The following is a 27801-nucleotide window of genomic DNA, read 5'->3' as shown; positions in this document are numbered from 1 at the left end:
AATCACCATTTTCCATTTAAATTCTGTGACGTTTCGGGGCAAACATAATCCCATCTTCTGACACTGAAATATGTGTAGAGAGTGAATGAGTTGACTTAAATGTCCTCCAAAGATTCCTGGACAAAGAGGTTCTGGACAACGAAAACTCTCCAATGTACCCTAGTTCTAGCAACTGACATCTATCAAACCTGTTTGATCCACATAATTCTAATAAAAGTAAATTCTTGTTCCTTAGTCACTTGTACAAAGTAAAATAGAAGGTTATTTTTATAGAAGCTAGTAAAAACTATAAAAAACATTAGTTAACAAAAACTAAAACCAGAGAGCTTAAAAGAAAACAACAGAAGGCAAGCAATTGTTTTCCCAACTTTACAGTAGAGTTGGAAGAAAACAATTGCTTGCCCTTTTTTGGATGTGTTAGTTAAAAAGAGTGAATATCATCTAGTCACAGATATATACAGGAAAAAAACTTTTACTGCCTTAGGACTTACTTTTATATCTTTTGTTCATAATATATATAAGGTTAACTCTGTTAAAACTTTATTATATAGAGCTTTTTGTATATGTAGTACATGAATCAATTTTAATAAAGAGATTAATAGGTTCAAAGAATATTTTACATTAAATGGATATTCAGTAGCATTATTTGGGAAGCATGTGAAACAGGTTTTATGCAATAAATTTACCATCAAGGATAAGAGAACAGAGGAGAAGCTTGTCATGTATCTCAAACTACCTTTCCAAGGTTATATCGGCTATCAGGTTAGGAAAGTATTAACAACTCTGTTATGCAAATATGCACCAGATTTAACCTTTAGATTTATTTTTGTTAATACAAATACTATTGTATCTTTGTTTAAACAAAGATAGGCTACCTGAGCTCTTGAGCTCAAACAGTATGCAAATTTTGTTGTTCTAGTTGTAAAACAGGGTACCTTTATCAGTTCAACACACCAAAACTTAAAATTATGTGAGCACAAGGGTATCTCCTTCAGGACACAAACAGACTCAAGTCCAGGCTTCTCTGTCATAAGAAACCACTCAAGAGAGTTAGATCATGTTTTTAGAGAACAGGATTTAAAAATATTTTATAAAGCCAAGACATGATCTGAATTGAAAAGTGCTGAATCACTTTGTATTCATATATATAAGGCTAGTCTTAATAGTCAAGAAGCATCCATCCATTTAACTGTAATTCACAATTTCATACCCACGTCACTTCCTTTTGTTGTTTTCTTTTAGGCACTGGTTTTATTTTTTCTTAACTAATGTTTTTTATTATTTTTATAGCTTTTATTATTGCTTTTTACAAGTGACTAGGGAACTAGAATTTAGTTTTATTGGAATTGTGTGGATCAAGCAGGTTTGATAGATGTTGGTTGCTAGGGCTAGGGTACATAGGAGAAGTTTTCTTTGTCCAGGACCTCTTTTTTTTCCCAGGATCTTTGGAGGGTGTACTCTCTGCACGTGTTTCAGTGTCTGAAGATGGGATTAGGTTTGTCTTGAGATGTCATAAGAGTTTAAATAGGAAATGGAGATTTTACTGCGGCTTTTCTTCAACCTCTACATTTTACACTTTGGCAGATCTACACTCAACCAAGTATATATATATATATATATATATATATATATATATATATATATATATATATATATATATATATATATATATATATATATATATATATATATATATATATATACTAGCATAGTTTAGCAGTAATAAGATTTTTTGTTGTAATTTTGTTTAATTTGTATTTCCATATTTATAATCTGCTGTAATTCATTGTATCATTATTATGGATACCTTCCGTTACAGGTGCGAAGACTAAGCAGTGTTATGCAGCAGCGAGAAGCTCAACACCAGCATGAACTCAAGAAGAAGGAGGTAAAAGAGCATAGTTCATGTTATTTTTGTTTGCATTGATAGTTATTAACTCCTTGATTTGATTTTCAGTCTTGTTTATTATTTGTTCACTATTTTTTTTTTTTTCCTAATTTTACCATATAGCAGATGTAGATATTGTTGATGCCAAAAGGGCTAATGTCTTTTTATCTGTGGTAAGTGAAAAAGGCTCAAAAGCTTTCTTCCTGGGCTGAAAAAGAAATTGACATTTATCAGTACTAGCTGACGACACTTATCTTAGATGGACAACACTGGACCCAATTCAGTAACGTTAGGACAGAATTAGTGGCTTATCTGCATGTGTGGTGTATAAGCTCAAAATATATTGACACTAAGCATGTCATTACATATTTGGTTAATTTCTATGTCTAAACAAATAATTAATCTAGGAAATTGCAAGGAAGTGATAGTTTTATAAAAAGTTGGCCACCATCTCTTGTTTATTGTTGATCAAACAAGTATAGTATAAGAATGAGAACTGTACAGCAACTGGCAGGCCTTGCTAACATAACATTGAGGATACTTACAATGATTGGCAGGCTGGTTAGCAAGGATCTAAGGTTGACAATATGGGATTTAGGAGGAAAGGACCCTGTAGATATTTTAATTGTATATACATGACTTCAAACCATGGATGTCAAGGGATGTTTGTAACAAGTAACATTGGTTTGCTTTAATCCCAGTAAAGACATCATGTTCATGCCTTGCTCTGGCCTGACTGGTGCTAATCTTAGAGAGCAAATTGATGAGACCCTTTGCCCGTGGTACAAGGGACCAGCGTTCATTCCTTACATCAACAACTTGCCACCACTCAACTGAAACATGAGTGGACCTTTCATGATGCCTGTCGTGGACCGCTACAATGACAGAGGCACCATCGTCATGGGCAAAGTAGAGTCTGGCTGCTGCAAGAAGGGAGACAACATTGTAGTCATGCCTAATAAGACCCCTGTGACTGTGGACATGCTTTGGCGAGATGAGGATGAGACTGGCACTGTCAACTGTGGAGAGAATGTTAAGGTGAAGCTGAGGGGAGTAGAGGAGGCTGATGTAGCTCCAGGCTTTGTCTTATGTGATCCCAGCAACCCTTGCAAGACTGGCAGAATATTTGATGCTCAGGTTGTGATTCTGGAGCACAAGTAGTATACTGCTTGGATTAATGATTGCATCATTGAGACTAAAAACCAATTAACCTGATAATGCTTGTACATTTTGGCCTACAGATGGAAAATGATCACTTGAAGGATCGCCTCCATCGACTGATATCAGCAGAGATTCGGCAACCTGCTGTCACCCTCTCAGCCAAAATAACCAGAGGAAACCGTTCTCGAGCTAAATGGAAGACTGAAGCTTCTAGTGCAAGGTGGGCTCTTTCATAAGATATTCTCTCTCTGAAAGTTGTCAAAGTATTTTGTCAAAGAACATATAAAGCATCTAGATCCAGAATGGTGTAAGCATAAAAAATTAAAATGGGAGAAAAATGCATTCAAAGTTTTGAGTTTCAAAATGTGATATCTCTTCAATGGACTAGTATAGATAATAATGAGTGATATCAAAATGCTTATTTATGTATGCCCTTTACAACTATTTAGTTGAACATTATGAAGTTACAATTACATTATTAAGATTAAATAGCTTACTTTTTTCTTCTTCTTTGATAAGATTTTGTCAAGGATATCACACTGCTACATTAAGATTTATCTACTACCCTCACATTGTTTATTTCCATTCTGATGTCTGTGCTTTCTCCTGTCTTGGTAGGAAGGTTAGGTAAAACAATGCAATTGAAATTATAATTCTCAGCAGCAGGGGAAATAAGTGTACTACCAAATGAAAAATCATCTATTTATAGACTCAACTTTCATCCATATATCTATATCTAGTTTCCCAGCAAATGGGCATTCTAGATTGACATCTATATGTAGACACTGCCATAAAATGTAACAAATAATTGAATCTATAAATAGATGTTTTTTATGTTTGATTGGTGATAATGTATATCAGTATATTTATATGAATGTTTGGAGTTAACTCACATCCATTTCAAATGAAGGCAGTATCCATGATTTGTGACCTGGATGTAATTTACTTCCACTTTTCTAAATATTTTTCATGTACTCGTGTTGTATCTATTCATTTTTAGGCAATGCTGTTGACATGTGGTACAGTTCTTTCTCCTTGATATGATAGAGTAATAATAATTAAAAAAAATAGAAAAAACTGTAAAAATTCCCAATATTAGCTTATGTGTGTTGCACATGCACCACCAACAAAACACAAGTAGTAACCAGCCATAAGAGGTAATGCTTGTAAGTGTTTGGGTATTTGAGATGCCAAATAGTTATTTATTATATGAATTTTGTCACTTGTAAGGAATCATCTATATATATATATATATATATATATATATATATATATATATATATATATATATATATATATATATATAGAGAGAGAGAGAGAGAGAGAGAGAGAGAGAGAGAGAGAGAGAGAGAGAGAGAGAGAGAGAGACCATGCTACAACTTAGTACAGTAAAATCTGAACAATTGTCTATATATAAATGATCCAACAAAAAGTCCCAATTTCAAAACGTTTAATATAGATCCTCCGCTAGGAGAGGGTTAATATTGTGGTTTGGTCTTCAGACATGAGGAGGAGTTGTACAAGCAAGTGTTGGGTCACTATGAGGCATGGATTGCACAAGTCAATGATGAAAATGACCAACTGAAATCCAGCCTTTTAAGAATATCTTCTCAAATGGCTAAAATAGGAGAAAAGTACTGCAAGGTAAGTCCTTTTGTAAGTACTACACAGAATACACTCTAATCATTAGTCAGAGTCAGTAACAAAGACATCTAATCCAAAATTAATCCACCAATAACTGCAGCTCCTTTAGAAATATCATATTTCCCATGTAATGCATCATTATTAAAGGAACTGTTGGAACTAACAAAATGCAGACAGTAATTGAAGTATATGTGTGTTCATAAGCATGATTAGAGTCACAAATGTAAAGTAGTGGAAGGGGAGAGAATTAGTTTACATATTAGTATATTCATTCCTCAGTTAAAACATTTGTTTATTTGCATGCATAATGCTATACAGATTAGCAGATAAATGTTATGCATGTGTAGAATTATTATCAATGTTCAATATGAATGCAAAATAATTATTCTAGTGTTATGATTATCCAGAATATGATGTCTAATACAGTAATACTTCGAGATACGAACTCCCCAACATACAATTTTTTTGATATACGACGAAAATTTTCATATACTTAATGCCTTGAAATATGAAGATATTTTTAAGATACGAATAGCCATTGGTTGGTGGCGCAGTGATTGCTCGGCTACCTGTGTCCACCCGAACATTCAGCCCGCATTGTGTATCATTGTTCATCCTTTGTGCATGTATGTGTCTGTGCTCCTTGGCAGTGTGTATTTTTTCTTAAGTTTTGTGAACTCAAGACCCCATGATCATGGGTCCCAAAAGTAAAAGTTTGGCGAGAAACACACAAAATAACCTGTATTCACATATTGATTACACTTAGAAATGCAATAAACGAGTGAATACAAATGGTGTTCTACCCACAAGCAACTCTTCCTCTTTGCAATGCAAAAAACCAGAAGTCTCTAGAGGTTGAATGAGGTGGTATCATCGGTTTACTACGTAGCCTTGTGTCCAATCAGGTTCAGTGGCCTTGGCTAGAGTGAGAAAATGGGCCCCTTGTATCCTCTCTCTCTCTCTCTCTCTCTCTCTCTCTCTCTCTCTCTCTCTCTCTCTCTCTCTCTCTCTCTCTCTCTCTCTCTCTTTCTCGTCACCTGTTCTGATACTACTCTCATTCAAAAGTTGTCTCCTCGCAACATGGTGAGAGACCTGTGGTATAGAAGTAAGGCGCAGGAGAGGTGGCAGAATCAGACACCAGGAAATCACTGTCGCTCCCACCGTCCATCGTTGGTGACACAGTGACGTAGAGCATATGTTTACTGCTGATGAGTGTTGTCAGCTCACAAGCAAAGAAGATGGGAAGAAAATAGCCAAAATATAGCCGTAAAAAGCCTAAGCGTCTATCGACATGCCCCGTGTCTTGCGTGATGAACTTCTATCGATGTGTCTTGAGTTTTGCGGTTTAAGTTGTTATTTTGGGCACTATAGTACATTTATATCATGTCTACAATAAACATTGCATTTGTCTTATATTAAATCTATACAGTATTTGGTTGGTATTTAAAGCATGTTAATTTTTTGGGGGGTGTAAATTTGTATCACAAGAACAAATTAATTCTATTTCCATTAATTTCTATGGGAAAAATTGATTTGATATACGATTTTTTTATATACAATGATCGTCACGGAACGAATTAAATTTTTATGTCAAGGTACCACTGTACTTCAAATTTTACCAGCTTATTGGTGGTACAGAACAGTGGTTTGCTAATGTTAACATAACATGTTGGACTAGAATTGAATACTCTGAATCTGTTTCATCACTACATATATAAATAATCATTGGAAAATTTTTTTTTTTTTTTTTTTTACATTACAAGGGCACTGGCCAAGGGAAAACAAAGTGTTGGAAAAAAAAAATCCCGCTGGTTGCCAGGCCCTGTTAAGAGGAAAGTAGGAGAAAGAGAAAAAACAAAAAAATCTAAAAGGAGGGTCCAGTTATCGTAAGAGGTGTCTTGACACTCCTCTTTTGAAAGAGTTTAAGTCATAGGCAGGTGGAAATACAGACACAGGTAGAGAGTTCCAGAGTTTACCAGTGTAGGGAATGAAGGAGTGAAGATACTGGTTAACTCTTGCATTAGGAAGATGGACAGAATAGGGATGAGAAGAAGTAGAGAGTCTTGTGCAGCGAGGCCGCAGGAGGGGGAAGGCATGCAGTTAGCAAGTTCAGAAGAGCAGACAGCATGAAAACAGCGGTAGAAGACAGATAAAGATGCAACATTGCGGCGGTGACTTAAAGAATCAAGACAGTCAGTTAGAGGAGAAGAGTTGATAAGACGAAAAGCTTTAGATTCCACCTTGTTTAGTAAAGCTGTGTGTGGATCCCCCAGACATGAGAGCCATACTCCATACACGGGCGGATAAGGCCCTGTACAGAGCAAGCAGCTGGGAGGGAGAGAAAATGGACGAAGACGCCACAGGACACCTAACTTCTTGGAAGCTGATTTAGCAAGAGTAGAGATGTGAAATTTCCAGTTTAGATTTTTAGTGAAGGATAGACCGAGTGTGTTTAATGTAGAGGAGAGGGAAGTTGAGTGTTATTGAAGAAGAGAGGATAGTTGTCTGGAAGGTTATGTCGAGTAGATAGTTGTAGAAATTGAGTTTTGAGGCATTGAACAAAACCAGGTTTTCTCTGCCCCAATCAGAAACAAGTGAAAGATCAGAAGTTAGGCGTCCTATAGCATCTCGCCTTGAGTCATTTAATTGTTGTTGGGTTGGGCGTCTGTTGAACGCTGTTGAATAATGCAAGGTGGTATCATCAGCATAGGAGTGGATAGGGCATTGAGTCAGATTTAGGAGATCATTGATGAATAATAGAAAGAGAGTGGGTGATAGGACAGAACCCTGTGGAACACCACTGTTGATAGTTTTAGGGAAGAACAGTGACCGTCTACTACAGCAGCAATAGAACGATCGGAAAGGAAACTGGAGATGAAGGTACAGAGAGAAGGATAGAATCCGTAGGAGGGTAGTTTAGAAATTAAAGATTTGTGCCAGACTCTATCGAAGGCTTTCGATATGTCAAGGCCGACAGCAAAGGTTTCACCGAAGTCCCTAAAGAGGATGACCAAGATTCAGTTAGGAAAGTAAGAAGATCACCAGTAGATCTGCCTTTACGGAAACCATACTGGCAATCAGAGAGAAGGTTGTGAGCTGATAGATGCCTCATTATCTTCCTATTAAGGATAGACTCAAAGGCTTTAGAAAGGCAGGAAATCAAAGCTATAGGGCGGTAGTTAGAAGGATTGGAGTGGTCACCTTTTTTAGGGACAGGTTGAATGTGAGCAAACTTCCAGCAAGAAGGATAAATAGAAGTAGAGAGACACAGATGAAAGAGTTTGACCAGGCAGTGAGCGAGTTCGGAAGCACAGTTTTTGAGAACAACAGGAGGGACTCCATCCGGACCGTAAGCCTTCCGAGAATCAAGGCCAGAGAGGGCCAGGAAAACGTCTTTATAAAGAATTTTAATTTTAGGGATGAAGTAGTCAGAGGGTGGAGGAGTAGGAGGAATATGCCCAGAATCATCCAAAGTTGAGTTGGTAGCAAAGGTTTGAGCGAAGAGTTCAGCTTTAGAAAAGAAGAGACAGCTGTAGAGCCATCTGGATGAAGTAAAGGAGGGAAAGACGAAGAAGTAAAGTTGTTAGAGATATTATTGGCTAGATGCCAGAAATCTCGAGAGGAGTTAGAATTGGAAAGACTTTGACATTTTCTATTGATGAAAGAGTTTTTAGTAAGTTGGAGAATAGATTTGGCATGATTACGGGCAGAAATATATAGGGCATGAGTTTCAGCAGTTGGATGGCTACGGAACCGTTTGTGAGCCGCCTCTCTATCATTGACAGCACGAGAACACGCAGAGTTAAACCAAGGCTTTTTAGCTTTAGGGTTAGAGAAAGTATGAGGAATGTATAGCTCCATGCCAGAGATAATCACCTCTGTTATGCGCTCGGCACAAAGAGGAAACTAATTTGGCATTTTAGTTTTTTGTCAACTATTGAGGCATTGGTATGATGCACCTATGAATTCTATTGTATTGTGTAGAATTGTTCAAAATTGCAGTGGTGCCTATAGACCTTGGCATCAAAACATTTTCTCTGGTTATTTTATTCAAAATAAAGTGATTATCTGAAAAGTAACAGTTAAACTTTCCAGCACAGCTGATTAATTCATACATGTAAACAGAGAAGGACATGTGATTTAGAATTCTTAAAAATACCAAAAATCTATGTATTTATGTAAAAGATATTGCTATGAATGAAATACTTAGTAGATTTAGGGAAGCAGTGGCATAGTGAATAAGGTGGTGAGCGTGGGATCAGGCAAACATCCAAACGTAGGTTTGAATCTCACCACATACCACTTTGAAGCTATGCCATTAATCAAGTTACCTACATGTTACCATGATACCCAGGTTCTAGCTAGTTACACCAAAGATCACCTGAGTGGTGGTATGGGCCCTAATATGTGTACCACTATAGATAAAATTGCCTGCGCTATTAATGGGCGGAAGCTGAACAGCGCTTCCCACATATACTCTTCAAGTGTGCCTACAGGCACTACAGGCCATAACTATATATATATATATATATATATATATATATATATATATATATATATATATATATATATATATATATATATATATATATATATATATATATATATGTAGATGTATATACTCAAATGCATACATCACATTTTTAAGAGCTTACTTTTAACAGGTTGATACTCAAGAGCTGCCAGATGGTGACATGAATATCTCCATGACATCATCAACATTCAGCACAGACAGCTTAGATAATTTTGTTACAAACCAGGAGTTTTCTGCTTGTAAAGATCGACTACAGGAAATCTTTGATAAGAACATGAAAGCTTTGGTGCAGTTTCTTGAAGAGGGTAAGTGCATATTCTTTTTTTCTTTCTTTCTTTCTTTCTTTCTTTCTTTCTTTTATTTAATTTAATTTCATTTCATGTATTTATTTATTTATTTATTTGTTTTATTTATTTATTTATTTATTTTTTTTTTTTTGTGTGTGTATTTACCTAGTTGTAGTGTACAGGGTTTGAGCGGGGCTTATAGTGCCCTGTCTCTATGTTTCCATTTATCCAATTTTTCTTTAAAGTTATGAACATTATGTGCTGTAACAACTTCATCACTCAATGCATTCCACTTTTCCACTGTTCTATGTGAAAATTGTATTTTCCAATATCCTTCACACACTGCCTCATCCTAATCTTCTTTATGTGTCACCTTATCCTTCTATCTTCTTCTGTCACCAGCACCAGGTATTTCTTGTCTATCTTTTCAGTGCCATTTACTATTTTATACATTGTTATTAGGTCTTCTTGTTCTCTTCCATCTTATAAGCTTGGCTGTCCCATTTCCTTCAACTTTTCTTCATATGTTAGGTCCTTTAATTCTGGCACCATCTTTGTAGCTATCTTCTGGATCTGTTCTAATCTTTTATATCTTTTTTAGAGCTCAGCGACCACACCACTGCTGCATATTCCAGCTTAGGACGTATCATGCTATTGATAATTTTTTTCATCATATCTTGGTCCTTGAATTGAAATGCCACTCTAATATTAGTCAACATTTTATATGCTATTCCAAATATCTTATTTATGTGTTTTTGGGGGTTCAGATTTTCCTGTATAATCACTCCCAGATCTTTTTCCTCTTTAGTTTTTATTGTTTGTTCCTCTCCCATCAGATAGTTCCATACCTGTCTTTTTTTTACTCTTTCCTGGTTCCATTACGTGACATTTCTTAGCATTGAACTTTAATTTCCACTTATTCCACTCATAGATTTTGTTTATATCTTCCTACAGCAGCAAACAGTTCCCTTGGGTTTTGATTACTCTTAACAATTTTGCATCTTCAGCAAACAAATTTATATAACTGTTTACCCCATTTTGAATGTCGTTTACATATACCTAGAACATAATGGCGGCTAACACTGAGCCTTGTAGCACTCCACTTGTTACTTTATCCCAAGATGAGCATGTATCTCTGATCACAGTTCTCATCTCTCTGTCCTTCAAATAATTCCTTATCCAATCTAACAAGTTCCTTGCAGTCCTGCTATGCTTTCTAACTTCCAGAGTAGTCTGCCATGAGGGACTTTACCAAAAACCTTTTTTATGTCCAGGTATACTGTGTCCACCCATCCATCTCTGCTTCCCAGTCATTCTATTACTCTTGAGTAGAAACTTAATAAGTTCAACACCCATGACCATCCTATCGTGAACCCAGATTGTCTGTTCGATATAACTTGTTTTTCTTCCAGATATTTAAACCATTTTTCCTTGATAACTATTTCACATAACTTCCCCACTACACTTGTAAGTGACACTGGTCTGTAATTTAATGGCTCAGTTGACTTTCTTTCTTTGAATATTAGGATTATGTTGGCTCTCTTCCATTCTAGTGGTACTCTTTTTTTAAATAAACTTGTAATCATTTCCCAAATTGGATCTAATAGCTGCTCTTTACATTTTTTCAGCACCCAGCCTGATACATCATCGGGCCCCATTACTTTTCTGACATCCAAATTATCTAGTAATCTTCCAATATCTTCTTTGTGCACTATGATTTCCAGCAATTCTTGGCAATGCAATATGCTATTTGGTTCTGCAAATTCCTCTTCTTCAGTGAACACAGTTTTCAAGCTTTTATTTATTATTTCACTAATTTCCTGTGGTGTTTGGTATGTCTTCTCTTCTTTAAGTATTTTTTCTAATGTTTCCTTATTCTTCATCTTACCATTTATAAATTTGTAGAAAAGCTTGGGTTCATCTTCGCTTTTTCACACCACATCTTTCTCAAAGATTCTTTCTTCCTCTCTCCTTACTCTAATGTGTGTGTGTGTGTGTGTGTGTGTGTGTGTGTGTGTGTGTGTGTGTGTATGTATTTACCTAGTTGTATTTACCTAGTTGTATTGTACAGGGTTTGAGCGGGGCTTATAGTGTCCTGTCTCCATATCTCCATTTATCTAATTTTTCCTTAAAGTTATGCACATTGTGTGCTGTAACAACTTCATTATCCAATACATTCCATTTTTCCACTGTTCTGTGTGGAAAACTGTATTTTCCAATATCCTTCACACACGCCTCATCCTGATCTTCTTTTCATGTCCTCTTGTCCTTCCATCTTCTTCTGTCAACAGCACCAGGTCTTTGTCTATCTTTTCAATATCACTTACTATCTTATATACAGTGGAGACTCAATACTTGAACATCTAAATACTCAAACTTTTCAATACTAGAATACAAAAGTTCGATTTAATAGTCGAAAAAATACCTTATAGCTGAACATCCACAAACGTGGTTGTAAACAAAGTCTCCCTGGCGTCCCTGTTCCCCCTCCGCCAGTTGTGGCTTGTGCTGCCGCGGTCATCAGAATAATTGATTGATTGATACATTTATTGTTGTAATAATAATAAAATACAACAAAGGAGGAGGATGGACCTTTCCACCTACCCCTTGGGCAATGACTTAAGGTTAAACTATCAAAAATATATAAATAGATAGTATACATAACAAGAATACTATCATGTACTTAAGTAAATAAATAGATATTGCACACCTTATTGCATAAATATCCTACAGTCTGGAGAGCAAACTGAGGATATTCCTTGAGTATATCCCTGAGAGTGGTTGAGTCTAGGAGATGGTCAATGAGGCTGTACATGTCATGTTGACCTTGTGGCCTAAATTTAGCAATGAGAGGACATTCCATGATATAATGATTCTATCTGTAGTTTTTTCATTTATATATAAACTTACATTAACGCCAAAGGCTTATTAGTGGTGAAAATATCTGGTAATCAAACAGCCGTACATTTGGTCGTATACAAAGCTTTGTCATCTCCCTTCTTGCAGCCGCCACTGTACCATTTTGATACCGTATTACTGGTAATACCAGTATTACCGTGATATCGATATGCCGGTGCACATCCTTAGTCCTGTCGCAATCTTCAGAAAAACAACATTCTGCGTTCTGTTGGTAGTTTTTCATTTAAAACTTATGATGGCACCAAAGAGGCTTATTAGTGGTGAAAATAAGGAATCTGGTGAGAGTGCAAGTGTTAGTGAGCCACAGCCCTCCATTAGTGGATTTACAGGAATCTCACCAGGAGAAACTTTACGACATTTTCATAGATGGTGACTCATCCTCCATTGACCTCCCTCCTTCTCCCCTCCTCTTCTAAGTTATCCATCACCAGCCTTCACTTACGATATGTACAAATAAAAATTGTAAAAAAAAAAAATAAATAAAATTACATTGAAATTTTTATAAACTTGAGGTTTTGCTAAGATAAGAACAAATTACCTGATTTATAGGTATCAATAGTCAAACTTTTTAATACTCGAATAGCCATTTGGAACGAATTAAGTGTGAGTATTGAGTCTCCACTGTATTGTTATTAGGTCCCCACGTTCTCTTCTATCTTGTAAGGTTGGCAGTCCCATTTCCTTCAGTCGTTCACTTCATATGTGAGGTCCTTTGATTCTGGCACCATCTTTGTAGCAATCTTCTATATCCTTTCCAATTTTCTTGTGTCCTTTTTAGAGCTCAGAGACCATACCAATGCTGCATATTCCAGCTTTGGTCATATCATGCTTGTGATTATTTTTTTCATCATATCCATGTAATGAAATGCCACTCTTATATTAGTCAACATTTTACATGATAGTCCAAGTATCTTGCTTATGTGTTTTTCAGGGGTCAGATTTTCTTTTTCCTCTTTAGTCTTCATTATTTGTTCCTCTCCATTCATATAGTTCCATACCAGTCTTCTCTTACTCTTTCCTAGTTCCATTAAGTGATATTTCTTGGCATTAAACTCTAATTTCCACTTCCTGCTCCACTCATAGATCTTGTTTATATCTTCCTGCAACAGCAGACAGTCCTCTCTGGTTTTGATAACTCTTAACAGTTTTGCATCATCAGTGTGTGTGTGTGTGTGTGTGTGTGTGTGTGTGTGTGTGTGTGTGCGTGTGTGTGTGCGTGTGTGCATGTGTGTGTGTGTTTACCTAGTTGTATTATTTACCTTGTTGTATTGTACCTAGTTCTATTTACCTAGTTGTATTGTACAGAGTTCAAGTGGGGCCCATAGTGTCCTGTCTCCATTTATCCAATTTTCCTTGAAGTTATGTACATTATGTGCTGTAACAACTTCATTATTTAATGCATTCCACTTTTTCACCATTCTGTGTGGAAAACTGTATTTTCCAATATCCTTCACACACTGCCTCATTCTGATTTTCTTTACATGATCTCTTGTCCTTCCATCCTCTTCTGTCAACAGCACTAGGTCTTCCTTGTTTATCTTTTCAATGCCAATGACTATCTTGTACATTGTTACTAGATCTCCTTGTTCTCTTCTATCTTGTAAGGTTGGTACCCCCATTTCCTTTAGCCACTCTTCTTATGTTAGGTCCTTTAGTTCCGGCACCATCTTTGTAGCAATCTTCTGTATCCGTTCTAATCTTCTTATATCTTTTATAGAGCTTGGAGACCACACCACAGCTGCATATTCTAGCTTTGGACATATCATGCTTGTGATAATTTTTTTCATCATATCTTTGTCCATAACTTGAAATGCCACTCTTCTATTTTTCAACATTTTATATGATATACCCAATATCTTGCTTATATGTTTTTCAGAGTTTAGATTATTCTGTATAAACACTTCCAGATCTTTTCTTCTTTAGTCTTTATTATTTGTTCTTCTCCCATGAAATAGTCCCATATCAGTCTTCTTTTGCTCTTTCCTAGTTCCATTACGTGACATTTCTTTGCATTGAACTCCAATTTCCACTTCTTACTCTTGTTTATATCATCTTGTAAGAGCAATGATAACTCTTAGTAGCTTTGCATCAGCAAATAGATAAATGTAACTATTAATCCCATTATGAATGTCATTTATATAAATCTGAAACATAACGGGGGCTAACACTGACTCTTGTGGCCCTCCCCTTGTTATTTTACCCCACAATGAGTATGTATCTCTGATCACAGCTCTCATCTCCCTGTCCTTCAAATAATCCCTTGTCCACTCTAACAAAGTTCCTCGTAGTCCTCTTATTTCTCTATTTTCCAAAGTAGTCTTCCATGAGGGACTGTATCAAAAACTTTTTTTTATATCCAGGTATACTGTGTCCACCCATTCATCTTTGTTATCCAGTCCTTCTATTATCCTCAAATAGAAGCTTAATAAATTTGATACACATGACCGTCCTGTCCTGAACCCAAATTGTCTATTTGTTATGACTTGTTCTTTCAAATGTTCTACCCATTTTTCCTTGATAATTATTTCACACAACTTTCCCATAATGCTTGTAAGTGACACCGATCTGTAATTTAACGGCCTAGTTGCCTTTCTTCCTTTAAATATTGGTTTTACGTTGGCTCTTTTCCATTCTAGTGGAACTTTCCCTTCATTTAGTGAACTTGTAATTATATCCCAAATTGGATCCAGTAGTTGTTCTTTACATTCTTTTAGCACCTGAAACACCATCCAGCCCCATTGCTTTTCTAACATCTAAATTATCCAGTAATCTTCTAATATCTTCTTTGTGTACTGTGATTTCCTGTAATCATTGGCACTGCAATGTCCTATTTGGTTCTGTAAAATCTTCTACCGTGAACACTGATTTGAAGCTCTCATTCATTATTTCACACATATCCTTCTCTGATTGATATGCCCTCCTTCCTTTAATTATTTTTTCTATTGTTTCCTTGTTTTTAATTTTGCCATTTATGTTTTTGTAGAAAAGCTTGGGTTCATCTTTGCTTTTACTCACCACATCTTTCTCAAAGTTTCTTTCTTCCTCTCTCACTCTAATATATTAATTTCTCACATCCTTATACTGCTGTCTGTTATTGTCATTTCTCTGCTTTATGAGTTTCTTCCAAGCTTTATCTTTTGCCTTTTTTGTGTCTGCAAGTCTAGCATTGTACCGTGTGATTTTTTTTTTTTTTTTTTAAGGGCATGCTGCGGTCGAGATTTTGTAAATTATGACAATTTTTTTTTTTTTTTTTTTTTTTTTTTTTTCAATTTCTACATATTATTGTAGGAAAAATATTCAGAATTCATATGGTTTATGAATCATGGTTCTATGCGTATGGCAACACTCATTCTGACGTGTTTAAAAGGACATGAGTGGCGTAAGCCATGAGGTGGGCGTGACATAGTAAATACTCAAAGCATTGTAGTATATTGCCTGTTTTTCCTTGTTATTTTACCACTAATATTGGTCTCTGTGGTGAGGCTCCACCTCTCAAATCACTCGCCTCCTTCCCACCTTGCCATACACCACCCTGCCAGAAAGACAAAGAAAGGTGAAGGGAGAGGTTATGTCGTGCTCCTGCTTGCAGGATCTCACATTTTTTTTTATCTTCCTACTGCAACATGGGGAATAAACAAAATAGGCTACAGCAGCTGAAGAAGATGTGAGGGATGAAGAAAAAGAAAAGAGAATAGGAGATAAATTAAAAGAAGAGGAAAGAGATGATGACTCAGTGGCAGGTGAAGCTGAGGCGCCTGGCATGGCTGGGAAGGAGATTTTAGAGGGAAGGGACAGGAAGAGGATTTCAATTATGATAGCAGAAGCAAAGAAGATGAAGTCAAGGAAAAGAAAACTAGAAAAATACATGAGAAGGTGAAGAGGAAAGCAGAGGGAGAAACCAATTTCTTTATGTGTTTCTTTTTATAGGGGGTCCACCCCCACTCATGCATATTCCAATCTGGGTCTTATTTTAGTACTTATCAATTTCTTCATAATTTCTTTGTCCATATAGTGAAATGCTAATCCAATATTTCTTCGCAAATTATATGTCTCTGAAAATTCTATCAATATGGCTTACCGGTTGATTGTTTTCTTCCATCGTCACTCCCAAGTCCTTTTCCATTTTTACTTTTTCTAGTTCTACTCCATCTCCCATCTTATATATTCCCACTGGTTGTCGTTCACTTTTCCCATTTCCATGACATGGCTTTTGTCCACATTGAATTCCATCTCCCAATTTTTACTCCATTTCCAGATCTTGTTTAAGTCTTCCTGCAGTATTTCACAATCCTCTTTTTGTTTTATGACTCTGCACAGTTTTGCATCATCCGCAAACAGATTTATGTAGCTGTTCACTCCCTCTGGCATGTCGTTTATATATATATGAGAAAAAGTATTGGCGCCAATACTGACCCCTGTGGCACTCCGCTGTCTACTGCTCTCCACTTGGACTTCATATCTTTAACTACCGTCCTTATTTCTCTCCCCCTCAAGTAATTTTCCATCCATCTCAATGTGCTTCCTTTTAAGCCACCCTCCTCCTTTAACTTCCATAGAAATCTTTCATGTGGCACTTTATCAAATGCCTTTTTTAAATCTAAATAAATACAGTCAATCCATCCCTCTCTCTCTTGTACTTTATCAACTATTCTAGAGTAGAAACTCAATAAATTTGTTACACACGACCTATCTTTTCTAAAACCAAATTGGCTATTTAATAATAATTTGTTGTCTTCAAGAAACTCAATCCATTGTTTCTTTATTACTCTTTCACACATCATGCATATTACTCTAGTTAGTGATACCGGTCTGTAATTTAAAGGTTCTTCCTTCCTTCCGCTCTTATATATGGGAACCAACTCAGCTCTTTTCCATTCTACTGGTACTGTTCCATTTTCTATTGAGCATTTTATGATGTATATAGGACTTGCTAGTTCTTCTCTACATTCTTTTAATATTCTGCCTGAGACTTCATCCAGTCCCATTGCCTTCTCCTCATCTAATTCTGTCACCAACTCTTTTATTTCAAGCTTGGTTACTTTAATCTCTTTCATATGAACAGTCTCTCTATTACCCTGTGGTCTTTCAAATTTGGATTCCTTAGTAAAGACCTCCTGAAATTTACTATTTAACAGTTCTGCCATACTTTTTGGGTCTTCTATCATCCCATTCTCTCCTTTTAACCTTTCTATTGTTTCTTTTTGCCTTATTTTTCCATTTATGAATCTGTAGAACAATTTTGGTTGTTCCTTACATTTTTCGACAATGTCCTTTTCATAGTTCCTTTCTTCTTCCTTTCTCACCTTAGCATATTCATTTCTTGCTGTTTTGAAGTTTTCCTTATTTTCTGGATTTCTGTTTCTCCTCCACCTTTTCCATGCTCCATCTCTTTTCTCCTTTGCCCTAGCACACCTTGCATTAAACCAATCTTTTTCTCCTTTTTCTTTAGGTCTATATTTTGGGACATATTCCCTGACTCCTATTTTGTATATTTCCAAAAATAAGTTATACTTCACTTGCACCGTCTCTGAGTTTTCCATCTCCTCCCAGTTTACGTTTTTAAAATAGCTCTTGAGGTTCTCAAAATCAGCCTTTCTGTAATTTAATCGGTCTCCTTTTTATGATTCGTCTCTATCTTCCTTTCCCTCTTCTATATCCATTTCTAATATTACATGGTCACTCTTTCCCAATGGGCACTTATGTCTTATATCATCATTCATTTGTATACCCCTTGTAAAAACTAGGTCCAATCTCGCTGGCTCATCGTTTCCTCTGAATCTTGTGTTTTCCTTTATTCTTTGGACCATCATATTATCTATCATTAGATTCAGGAATCTATCTCCCCAGGCTTTTTCCCTCATACCACTTTCATAATTTTCCCAGTCCACCTCCTTACAGTTGAAATCTATTAATATTACTTTTCTCCTTTCTTTAATGATTCTTGTAAGACTCCTTATTGTGTCATTTATCATGTCTTTATATTCTTGATTGGTCCATGAATTTGTTTTTGGTTGCACATGTGTTCCAATGATTGTTAACTCCTTTTTATTAATATGTATCTTAATATACAGTATTTCTGATTTTCCTTCCCCAAACTCCACTTGATTTACCACCATCTCTTTCCTTAACATCATCATGACTCCTCCTCCTCTTTTTACCCACTATGTCTTTCCTCCATATATTATTACCTTTTATCTATGTCTGTTTTTATTGCCTCATTTAACTTTGTTTCCACCAGGCATACAATATCTGGTTCTTCTTTCTTTATGTAATCTCTTAATTCTAATTTACTTGATAAAACTCCATCTATGTTCATATACATCATTTTTAATCTCTTGTTCTTATAATTTTTATTAAACTTGCTCCATTTGTGTGTGTGTGTATGTGTGTGTGTGTGTCCCGACACTCACTATCTTTTCTCTAGTTTTATAGATGTAATCTATCATATCTTATTTTCATATGTGAAGATTTGGCTTAATTTTGCAGCTCAGAAGACTGATAACAATAATGAAAACCAGTTGAAAGAAGATAAGGAAGATTTAAAAAGGCAGTTGATAGCTACAAATGAGGAAATGACAACGTACAAGTCAGCAGTTGGAAAATGTAAGTTACTTAATAAACCATAAATATGTAATTCAGCAGATAAACTAGGTAATTTTCTCTTTAAGGATATTTTTACATTTCTTGCTGTCATATACATCAGTACTGTGAGCAGATTTCTTCCTAAAGCTGTAGGGGAAATTTTCACTCCTGGAAGTTTCTTCTGACACCTTAGGGTTGACATAAAAAGAAACAACTGTTATTTAAATGGAATTTACCATTCTTATTAGTCAGCTTCTTTGTGTCAGAAATTTTTCTTTGTAAGTGTCTGATACATAGTATAGACACTGAGTAGGCACGTGACCCAATGCAGGGTCTAACCATATGCCGTAGGGCGGCTCCTTTCTCTACCATCTTACTCTTCGAAGTCATTGGTGGCCCAATACTCACTTCTTTAGGTGACCCTGAAAATGATCAGTCAGATATCAGTGTTATTATAGCCTAACTTGTTTTGTACTGGTATAAGTTGGTCTAGGCTAGTATATACTTCCAGATATAAATGGGCCAAGACACTAGGATGGAATATATCCTTTTCTTTTCAATTTAACAAGTACATTACGATATTACCAAAAGATAATGGTGTTAATGTGGATCATGCAATAGTCTCACTACAGATATTTCATGTGTATGTATTTTACATTTAATTCTACTAAGACCTACAGGGGAGGCAAACTTAGTGTTGTTTGATGATTCCTCAAAAACTCAATTCCTTCATATGTCAACTTGACACAACCTTCCAGATCTATCCCCTGTTCTTCAATGACACTCTTTCTCTCTCACTCACCTTCAGATGACCCTGAGAAAGCTGGAGAAGTAGATTCATCATTCTTATTGGAAGGAAGAAATATAGAGGAAGAAGCTTACTTAGAAAAGGAAAGGCAAAACTTAATGAAAGAGAGAGAAATTTTGGAAAAGGAAAAAAGAATATTTACTGAAGCAACCATCAGGTTGAATAGAGAAGTAAGTAATGTTTTCAAATTTTATAGTACATTCTGAACATGAGGTAATGAAAGCCCCTTTTCAAATTATTGAAAAAATTTTCCATGAAGGTATTATTTATGATACTGTAGTGTTTTATTTTGCACTCACAAAGATTTAATACGTTAAATTTATGAAATAAAATCTATTGGTTTTATGTTTATTTTGAAAAATACAAAGAAATGTAAAAACTACAATTATGAAAAGAGTCTGAAATTGATAAAAGTACAAGGTCATTGATTGGACATTTAGAAAGGCAAGATGTATTCTCTCTGAGAGGCTCTTCATCAGTCATCAAACTACTGGTGTGAGAGAAAATATTTTTATTCCTAAGACATTATGACCACAGCAATCATGATGATTTTATAGATTTTTTGTTTCCAATATCTCTGCAAAACAATAAAACTGTTGCAAAGGATGAGTGTAGGAAAAGAATATTGTATTTTTAGAGGTTTTAGATAACATCTGCATAGTGCAAGATTTTATCCGTTTCACTGTGATATGTAACAATTCATAGCACTAAAAGCAATCTACAAAAAAGGAGAGTAAAAAGAAAAAAAATTTGCAAATTGTAGTCAGTATAATATGGAGATAGCTGTATAAGTATAGTAAGCTCCACACTTGGCAAATTTCGCCTAGCACGAATTCTTTATACCATATAAATTGCCTAAAAACGCCTCAATCAGTCTTTGATCATTGCCAAAGTTCCTCTTTTGACCCCCCAAAATACCATATTTCAAGGTGAAATAAAATCTTTTGCCTTCACATATTAGAACACTTGTACAAAACAGACCAATAAACAATAAATAAAGCTAATAAGACATTATATAAAGGTTGTAACTCCCGTTTTTTCACCCGTTTCCCTCACCCACTTTCGTTCTTGCCACCACCACCGTTGTCCTTACCCCCACCGGTACCACCTGTTATGCTGGTAGATGCCATGTTGGCAGTAAATCGCCAGAATTTGTTCCCATGCTAACAGAACAGAGGGTAGCACAAACAAAATGGCTGAAGGGGACTCTCACACTGCGTTCTGATAGGTTTAGAGAGAGGTTTGACGTCACTGGGGAGCCACGTGGTTCACTGTGTGGCCAGCAGGGGACCATCAAGTTTCAATTCAAATCACCAAGTGTGCACTCGGTGGCCACCCTACCGCCAAAAGTGATTTCGCCAAGCTGAGATTTGCCAAGTGCGGGGGCTTACTGTAGAATAGATATCTCAGAATGGTTAAAAGTTAGGCTAAGGAAACATGTGCCAAATAACAGTGAAAGGATTAATTTATTTAGAATACAGGCAACCCCGACTTAACGAAGGTTCACACAATGAAATTTCGCTACAATGAAGGTTTTATTTTACTACCATCTGTCCGTTTAACGAACACCAAACTCGCTTTAATGAAGTTTTATCCAGGTAATTTTTTCCAAGGTTGAAAGTTCTGCCGTATCACGCAAGCCGACAGGCTTTTGAATACACCAGTGCCTCTCGTAGACAACACGCGCACCACTCACTCCCCCTGTTCAAAACAATAACAGCGTCAGCAGCAGCTCATCTTCCCTTGCTCAACTTACCACCAAAACGCCCTGCAATGTCGCCTAACGTTACTAAGAAGACCAGGAAGTCTCTTACTCTCGAAGTGAAGCTGGATATTATTCACAGACATGAGAGAGGCGAGAAAACTAATAGCATTGCTCGCCACCATCTTGACTCCATCTACTGTCTCTACTATTTTCAAGTCAGCAGACTCTATTAAGAAGGCTGGTGAGACCGTATCTTCCTTGCAAGCTAAAAGAACCACCTGAACTCATGACTCTACAATGGATAAAATGGAAAGCCTTGTGGAAATGTGGTACACAAGTTTTGTACGTGATACAATGATGCGTCCTTTGTTTACATTCCACAGGTTGCCAGTTAGTGTCTTTCCCGCTCCACTCTCCCTCCCTTCATAAATTTTAAATCATCATTATAAAGTTACGTACATACATACATTAGTGTACATTATAATGACTTAAATCAAACTGCATAAATGTTTAACTTCATAATTTTTACTTTCATTAAACCTTTCATTGTACTATGATGTACTCTCGCTTTGTTTACTCTCAATGGAAGTTCAAGTCAGGGGTTAAACTTGTTATAATTGGTTTGCTTAACAAAATTTCACTTAACAAAGGGTTTTTTAGGAACGTAATCCCTTCGTAAAGGGGGTTGCCTGTACTTAGTTGAGTAACTAGAAAGGTATCATTGACTTAATTAACGTACCCTCTCCTTTTTGTGTAGTACCATAGACGTTAAATGTATTAAAGTGTCAAGGACAGGACAAGGTTAAAGGAGGGTGAGTGACAGCAGCCTCTTTAACATGGTCTAAGAACATTATACACATACCGATGATCTAAGGAAATATATACAGTAAGTCCTCATTATACGGTACATATGCATTCCTGAAAACCTTACCGTAAATCAAAATTTCCATATACTGAACCCATTATAACATGTAATAATAGGGGATGTGTTCCAGTATGTCGAAGGTCACCCGTACAGACATGAAAATACATGAAAATAGTCATATAAAAAAAAAAGTAAAGTACTGCGCAAAAGAAATAAACAAAATGTTTTTATTTACCTTTCATTCACCACGTATTCTATCAGATGATTTGCCTCCCGAGGCTAAGTTACAGTAGGAATTTCAGCCCTTACTCATAATATCCACAAAAAACAAGCTATAATGATTTCACTTGTGTTCATTAGGAAAAGTGGGAAGAGACTGATTGTTTGGTGGCCGCATGGCGTGGTGGTGCTACAGTACTGTGTAAACAAAACACGAGCGGATACCGTATCTGTGAATTTTTCTTACCATAAATAGAATCGAGGGTAGTAATTACCAAACACCGTAACTGAATTTACTGGATAACGAAGTACAGTAAGTCCTCCTTATACGTTACATCATTATCCGGTAAATTCACAGTTACTGGGTTTGGTAATTGCTACCCTCGATTCTATTTATGATAAGAAAAATTCACAGATACGGTATCCGCTCATGTTTTGTTTACACTACCGTAATGCCACCACGCTGTGCGGCCACCTCAACAACAATCAGTCTTTTCCCATGTTTCCCACTGAACACAAGTGAAATCCTTACAGTGTGTTTTTTGTAGATATTATGAGTAAGGGCTGGCAGTGAAACAAAGGTTAACGAGCAAACAATATTAAACGTGTGTGTGTGTGTGTGTGTGTGTGTGTGTGTGTGTGTGTGTGTGTGTGTGTGTGTGTGTGTGTGTGTGTGTGTGTATTTACCTAGTTGTAGTTTTACAGGGCCTGGGCTTTATGCTCGTGTGGTCCCGTCTCCATATCTACACTTATCCAATTTTTCTTTAAAACTATGTACACTCTTTGCTGACACCACTTCCTCACTCAAACTGTTCCAAGTCTCACACATCTTTGTGGGAAACTAAATTTTTTAACATCTCTCAGACATCGGCCCTTCCTTAGTTTCTTACTATGCGATCTTGTGCTTCTAAAGTCATATTCTTCTCTCAGGATCAGTTTCTCATTATCCACCTCATCCATTCCGTTAATCAATTTATAAACTTGTATCAGATCCCCTCTCTCTCTCTGCTCCAAGGTTGGTAGATCCATAGTGTGTGTGTGTGTGTGTGTGTGTGTGTGTGTGTGTGTGTGTGTGTGTGTGTAGTTCAGCCTTTACATAAAGACATACAGATTTTATTTTACATCAAATTCCTTCATATTGCCTCAGCTTGTATTATAATGTCAGAAGTTGAACGTCTATTTTTCTCATAGAGGGCATCATTTGAGGCCGAGAAAGCGGAGTTGCTGAAGGAACAATTCCTGCAGGATCTTCCAGCAACACTGGAAGCTGACCTGATTGCTGTAAGTCTTCAAGGGGTCACATCACTCATTTCCACAGCTATTTCTATAGATTTTTTCTCCCTTTGTTGTAGCCTGTGGTTCTTGCCTTGATCCTCAGTTGTCATGCTGTATTGTATTTTTTTCTTAAAAACACCCCAAATACAATATAGTATTGTTATTCCCAATATATATATTGTACAATCATGTTTTTGCATGAATTTTACCTTTTGCAATTTACTTTCAGGAAAGTGGTGGAAGCCTCTCAAGTGGAAGCATTGGAGAAATTTTTGACTCTCCTCAGTACATGGTAGCCGTCCCCAATATCACTTCACCAAGTAGAAACATCACATACATTGAAGGGCCCCCAGTTGTGCTTGGCCCTTCAAGACTATCAAAACAGCAACAGTAAGTGTAGCTGGTTGATGCATGCCCTCCTATTTGCTCTCCCATGAGATTTTCTCCATCAACACTGTCAGTAGGTGTAACTGATAGATATATAGGCACAAAGAGCTGCTGTTTCTGTATAATATGGTGTGTTTGAGGACTAATCCAATTTTTCTAGTCCAGTAATTTAGATGTTTTGTTGTTTAAGTGATACTGCCAAGCTTGGGCTGTACAAATCAATATGCAGTGTTATTAAATAATGCCAGTCAACTTTATAATATACTTGGTATGTAAGATGGATCTCACTGATACTAAGTAATGTGAATGGTTTTTTTAGTAGTCATAATTTATTTTTAGACCAGATTAACAATGTATTGGTGTATATTCATCATTTCTATATTTAGGTTTCTTACTGATAATGAGTACACCTGGATCTTTCTCCATTGTAGAGTCTTTGTAGTGTTTTAACATTGTCTATTAAATGCACTATTGTAGAATGTACCTATTTGTTTTAAAGGGTGTAAATACTAATAAGTATTAAATTAATTGGATAAGTTTGATGCACATTCTAGACTAACCTATTTGCCATCCATTTCTTTATTTTAGTGATTCTAATAAAGGTCGGGGCTCCTCCAGAAGACTGTAAAAGTATTGGTAAGTTTTATATGTGAATTTCATTTTTGTTTCTTAAGACTTACTATCTCAGATACTTGAATACTATACCTATTGTGAATTTTCATACAGCATTGTAATTTTTTTTCTAGTTTGTGCATAGTCAACCCTTGGCTATCGCGACTTCAGCTATCGCGTTTTATTGCTATCGCGTACCCATGAAAAGCTGCTAAAATTTCATTGTCGCGACCTCAGATGCCTGCTATCGCGTGCCCCGCCATAACGTCATGGGATATCTGAGCGCTCATTGGCCAAAACCGCCTTCCCCCCAAGATCAATTCGGCTATCGCGTTTTCAGCTATGGTGCGGCTATTTCGGCCACAATTGGGCGCAATAGCCGAGGGTTAAGTGTACATTAGTTTGATGCTGAAAATGTATCTATATTGATAGCAATCACATGCTTCTTATGAAAAACAGACTTTTGACTCTTGGTATTCATTTACTCACAGAGACTCCAGCCGTGGTTTATCAAATAGAATGAGTTATGGCTTCAAGTCAGCCCCAGCCAGTAGGGCTTCCTCCTCCTCGAGACAAAGTGAGGACAAAAGGCACACCTTGCATGGAGTAACTGGCACCCGTCCACCCAGTGGCACACGACCTCGCACATTGGAAAGGACACGGCGTAAATCTTGTTCTATTACAAGAACTCCACTTAGCAAAAACAAAAGTCAGAGTCAAGGGAATTTGGTTAAAGACAGTAATAAGACTGGGGAGAAGGAGGAGGAAACTTCTTATAATTCTTCTTATTTTTTGAATTCTACAAAAATTAATCTCCAGCATCATAAGGATTATCTTGATTTTGATAGAGTGTATTCTGATTCTCAGACTTATCAAAGAGAAATGTCACCATATTCCAGGAAATACTCAGGATCACCACCAGCTGCACAGAAGGATATAAGGCCAAATGTGCAATCTCAAGAAAATTTGTATGAAACAAATTCAGTAATCTATAAAACTGACAATAGCTCTTCTATAGATGCCCTGGAGGCTGATCTAGCAGAGTTGTTAGAGCAGCAGATAGGACCTAAACATGAAACAGCCTCAGGCCCTGGTCCTGATGTGTCCTTCAGTAGAGTGACTCTCCCAAAGTCCAAACCCAGACCCAAGGTCTTTTCTCTACTCCGAACTACACCAATTAATTTGTTCAGCAGTAGAAGATCTAGTCAGGATTTTTCTTGTACAGAAAATGGTGAGAAGAAAATGCAGAAACCATCCAAGAAAGCAGGATATTAGTTATATGTGCATAAAGAATCAAGCTTTTATTTATTTATTCATCACTACTTAGGGATGGTTTGGTTGTTTGATTTGTAATCTTTTTGGAATAATACTGCCACCATACTGTACACATCATGAAAGACAACTGCATCTTTGTTTATACAATGAGGGTAGAAGTATTTACAAGATTCTCAATGTGGTATGTAAGTACAAGTCATATGTTGATAATGATTTACATTTTCCCCTATGTTACACTTTAATTGTTATTTTTATAAGAAGTTGTTTATCCTGTAGCTCAAACCTTATCACCAAATATCTTCCACACATCTTCCAAACACAAATATGCCAAATATGCAAAAATTTAACAAACAGTATTGTGAAGAGATGCATTGTGTGAAAGACTTTTTTTCTCCTTTCTTTCTTTCTTTCTTTTCTGTACATCTAGTTGTCTCCCAAATAATCAGCAGAAGACAAAAAACTGATGCATTCACACATATTATCATGTAATATATTTTCTCTCTCTCTCTCTCTCTCTCTCTCTCTCTCTCTCTCTCTCTCTCTCTCTCTCTCTCTCTCTCTCTCTCTCTCTCTCTCTGAAGTGCGTATCAGAATACATAAGTTTTAGTTCTTATTTTACAGATATCCTTGAATATTTGTGCTTAGGGGTGTTGGTAACATTGGTTATTCTGGGTTACTGATTTGGTGCAGGAAAATGATCTCAGTAGTAAATATGTAATGTTAATGCCTGTAGCTGCCATCTCGTCCGTATTTTCCATAATAGTGCAAATTTAGATTTCATATTGCCTGTAGTTTCATGTTTATAATACTTGGAGATAATGATTGGATAGCAATTAATATATCATATTAGATATTCTTAAAATTTTCTAGTCATTCATAGCATATGATTTTCATGTTAAGAATGTGCCTTAGGGGCAGCCCATTTCTATATACTACCTTATTATGTTTAATCACTGATCTTGATATTAATCTAATGCAACAAAGTTAATGATCTGAACACTTCACTGCCTTTACTCATATGCAAGACCAGCCTCATACACTTCATGTCAGGCTAAGAGATTGCCATTCAGATATTTGAGTGTTCCTGCACAGAATTGTGGATAGAAATGTTTTACTATTTTATTCTTATTGCATATCTATGTACAACTTGGATTAATCAAAAGTCCCATAAGGCTATGTGTAGTTATATTATAGAAACTCATGTCATGCAGTCCAAAAACAATGAGCTTGAATAGAATAGAATTATTCATTATTGTAAGATATAATTTAATTTTCATACTAGATATCTATGTAGGATGTAAATGTTTAGTTGTACTGTACTTCCTTAGGAAAAGTATTGAAACCCAGACTTAGTTTTATATACTGATGGAAATAAATTTCTTTTTTTTTATTATTACTTCTTAGCACCTTGGTAACATTTTAGAGCTTGACAGAGGCCAATGAAGAATTTGGTAGAATAGAGAGCAGAAACAGAAAGCTCAAAATATGAAGCGGTGAATGAAATGCTTGAATACACTTTATAGAAAATGCATGAATTAGAAAAATGAAAAGTAACATTTTTAATTTCTAAAGGATGGGCATATTCTTTGTAGACATTCCTCCAGCCAGACTAGTTTTGACATTGGTAATTTTCAATCACC

General features: G+C 36.2%; 1 protein-coding gene across 3 annotated transcripts in view; it reads left to right on the top strand.

Annotated features, from left to right (window-relative positions):
- Window positions 1-27549, top strand: part of LOC123503653 (afadin- and alpha-actinin-binding protein-like) — a 29651-nt gene extending 2102 nt beyond the window's left edge. For 2 of the 3 annotated variants that reach the window (XM_045253595.1, XM_045253596.1), the window contains 9 exons: window positions 1820-1888; window positions 3130-3269; window positions 4552-4693; window positions 9358-9532; window positions 18920-19036; window positions 19824-19993; window positions 23804-23893; window positions 24117-24277; window positions 25378-27549. In XM_045253595.1, the coding sequence (XP_045109530.1) occupies window positions 1820-1888; window positions 3130-3269; window positions 4552-4693; window positions 9358-9532; window positions 18920-19036; window positions 19824-19993; window positions 23804-23893; window positions 24117-24277; window positions 25378-26161 (1848 nt within the window). In that variant the 3' untranslated portion in view covers window positions 26162-27549. Of the gene's footprint in view, window positions 1-1819; window positions 1889-3129; window positions 3270-4551; window positions 4694-9357; window positions 9533-18919; window positions 19037-19823; window positions 19994-23803; window positions 23894-24116; window positions 24278-24862; window positions 24911-25377 lie in introns of all 3 variants that reach the window. The other variant, XM_045253597.1, reaches the window with a different exon arrangement.
- The last annotated feature ends 252 nt before the right edge of the window (window positions 27550-27801 follow it).

Source organism: Portunus trituberculatus, chromosome 14 (assembly GCF_017591435.1).
Source record: "Portunus trituberculatus isolate SZX2019 chromosome 14, ASM1759143v1, whole genome shotgun sequence".
NCBI lineage: Eukaryota > Metazoa > Arthropoda > Malacostraca > Decapoda > Portunidae > Portunus > Portunus trituberculatus.
Note: the sequence above shows the minus strand (reverse complement) of the source record. Positions and strands in the feature narration are given on the sequence as shown.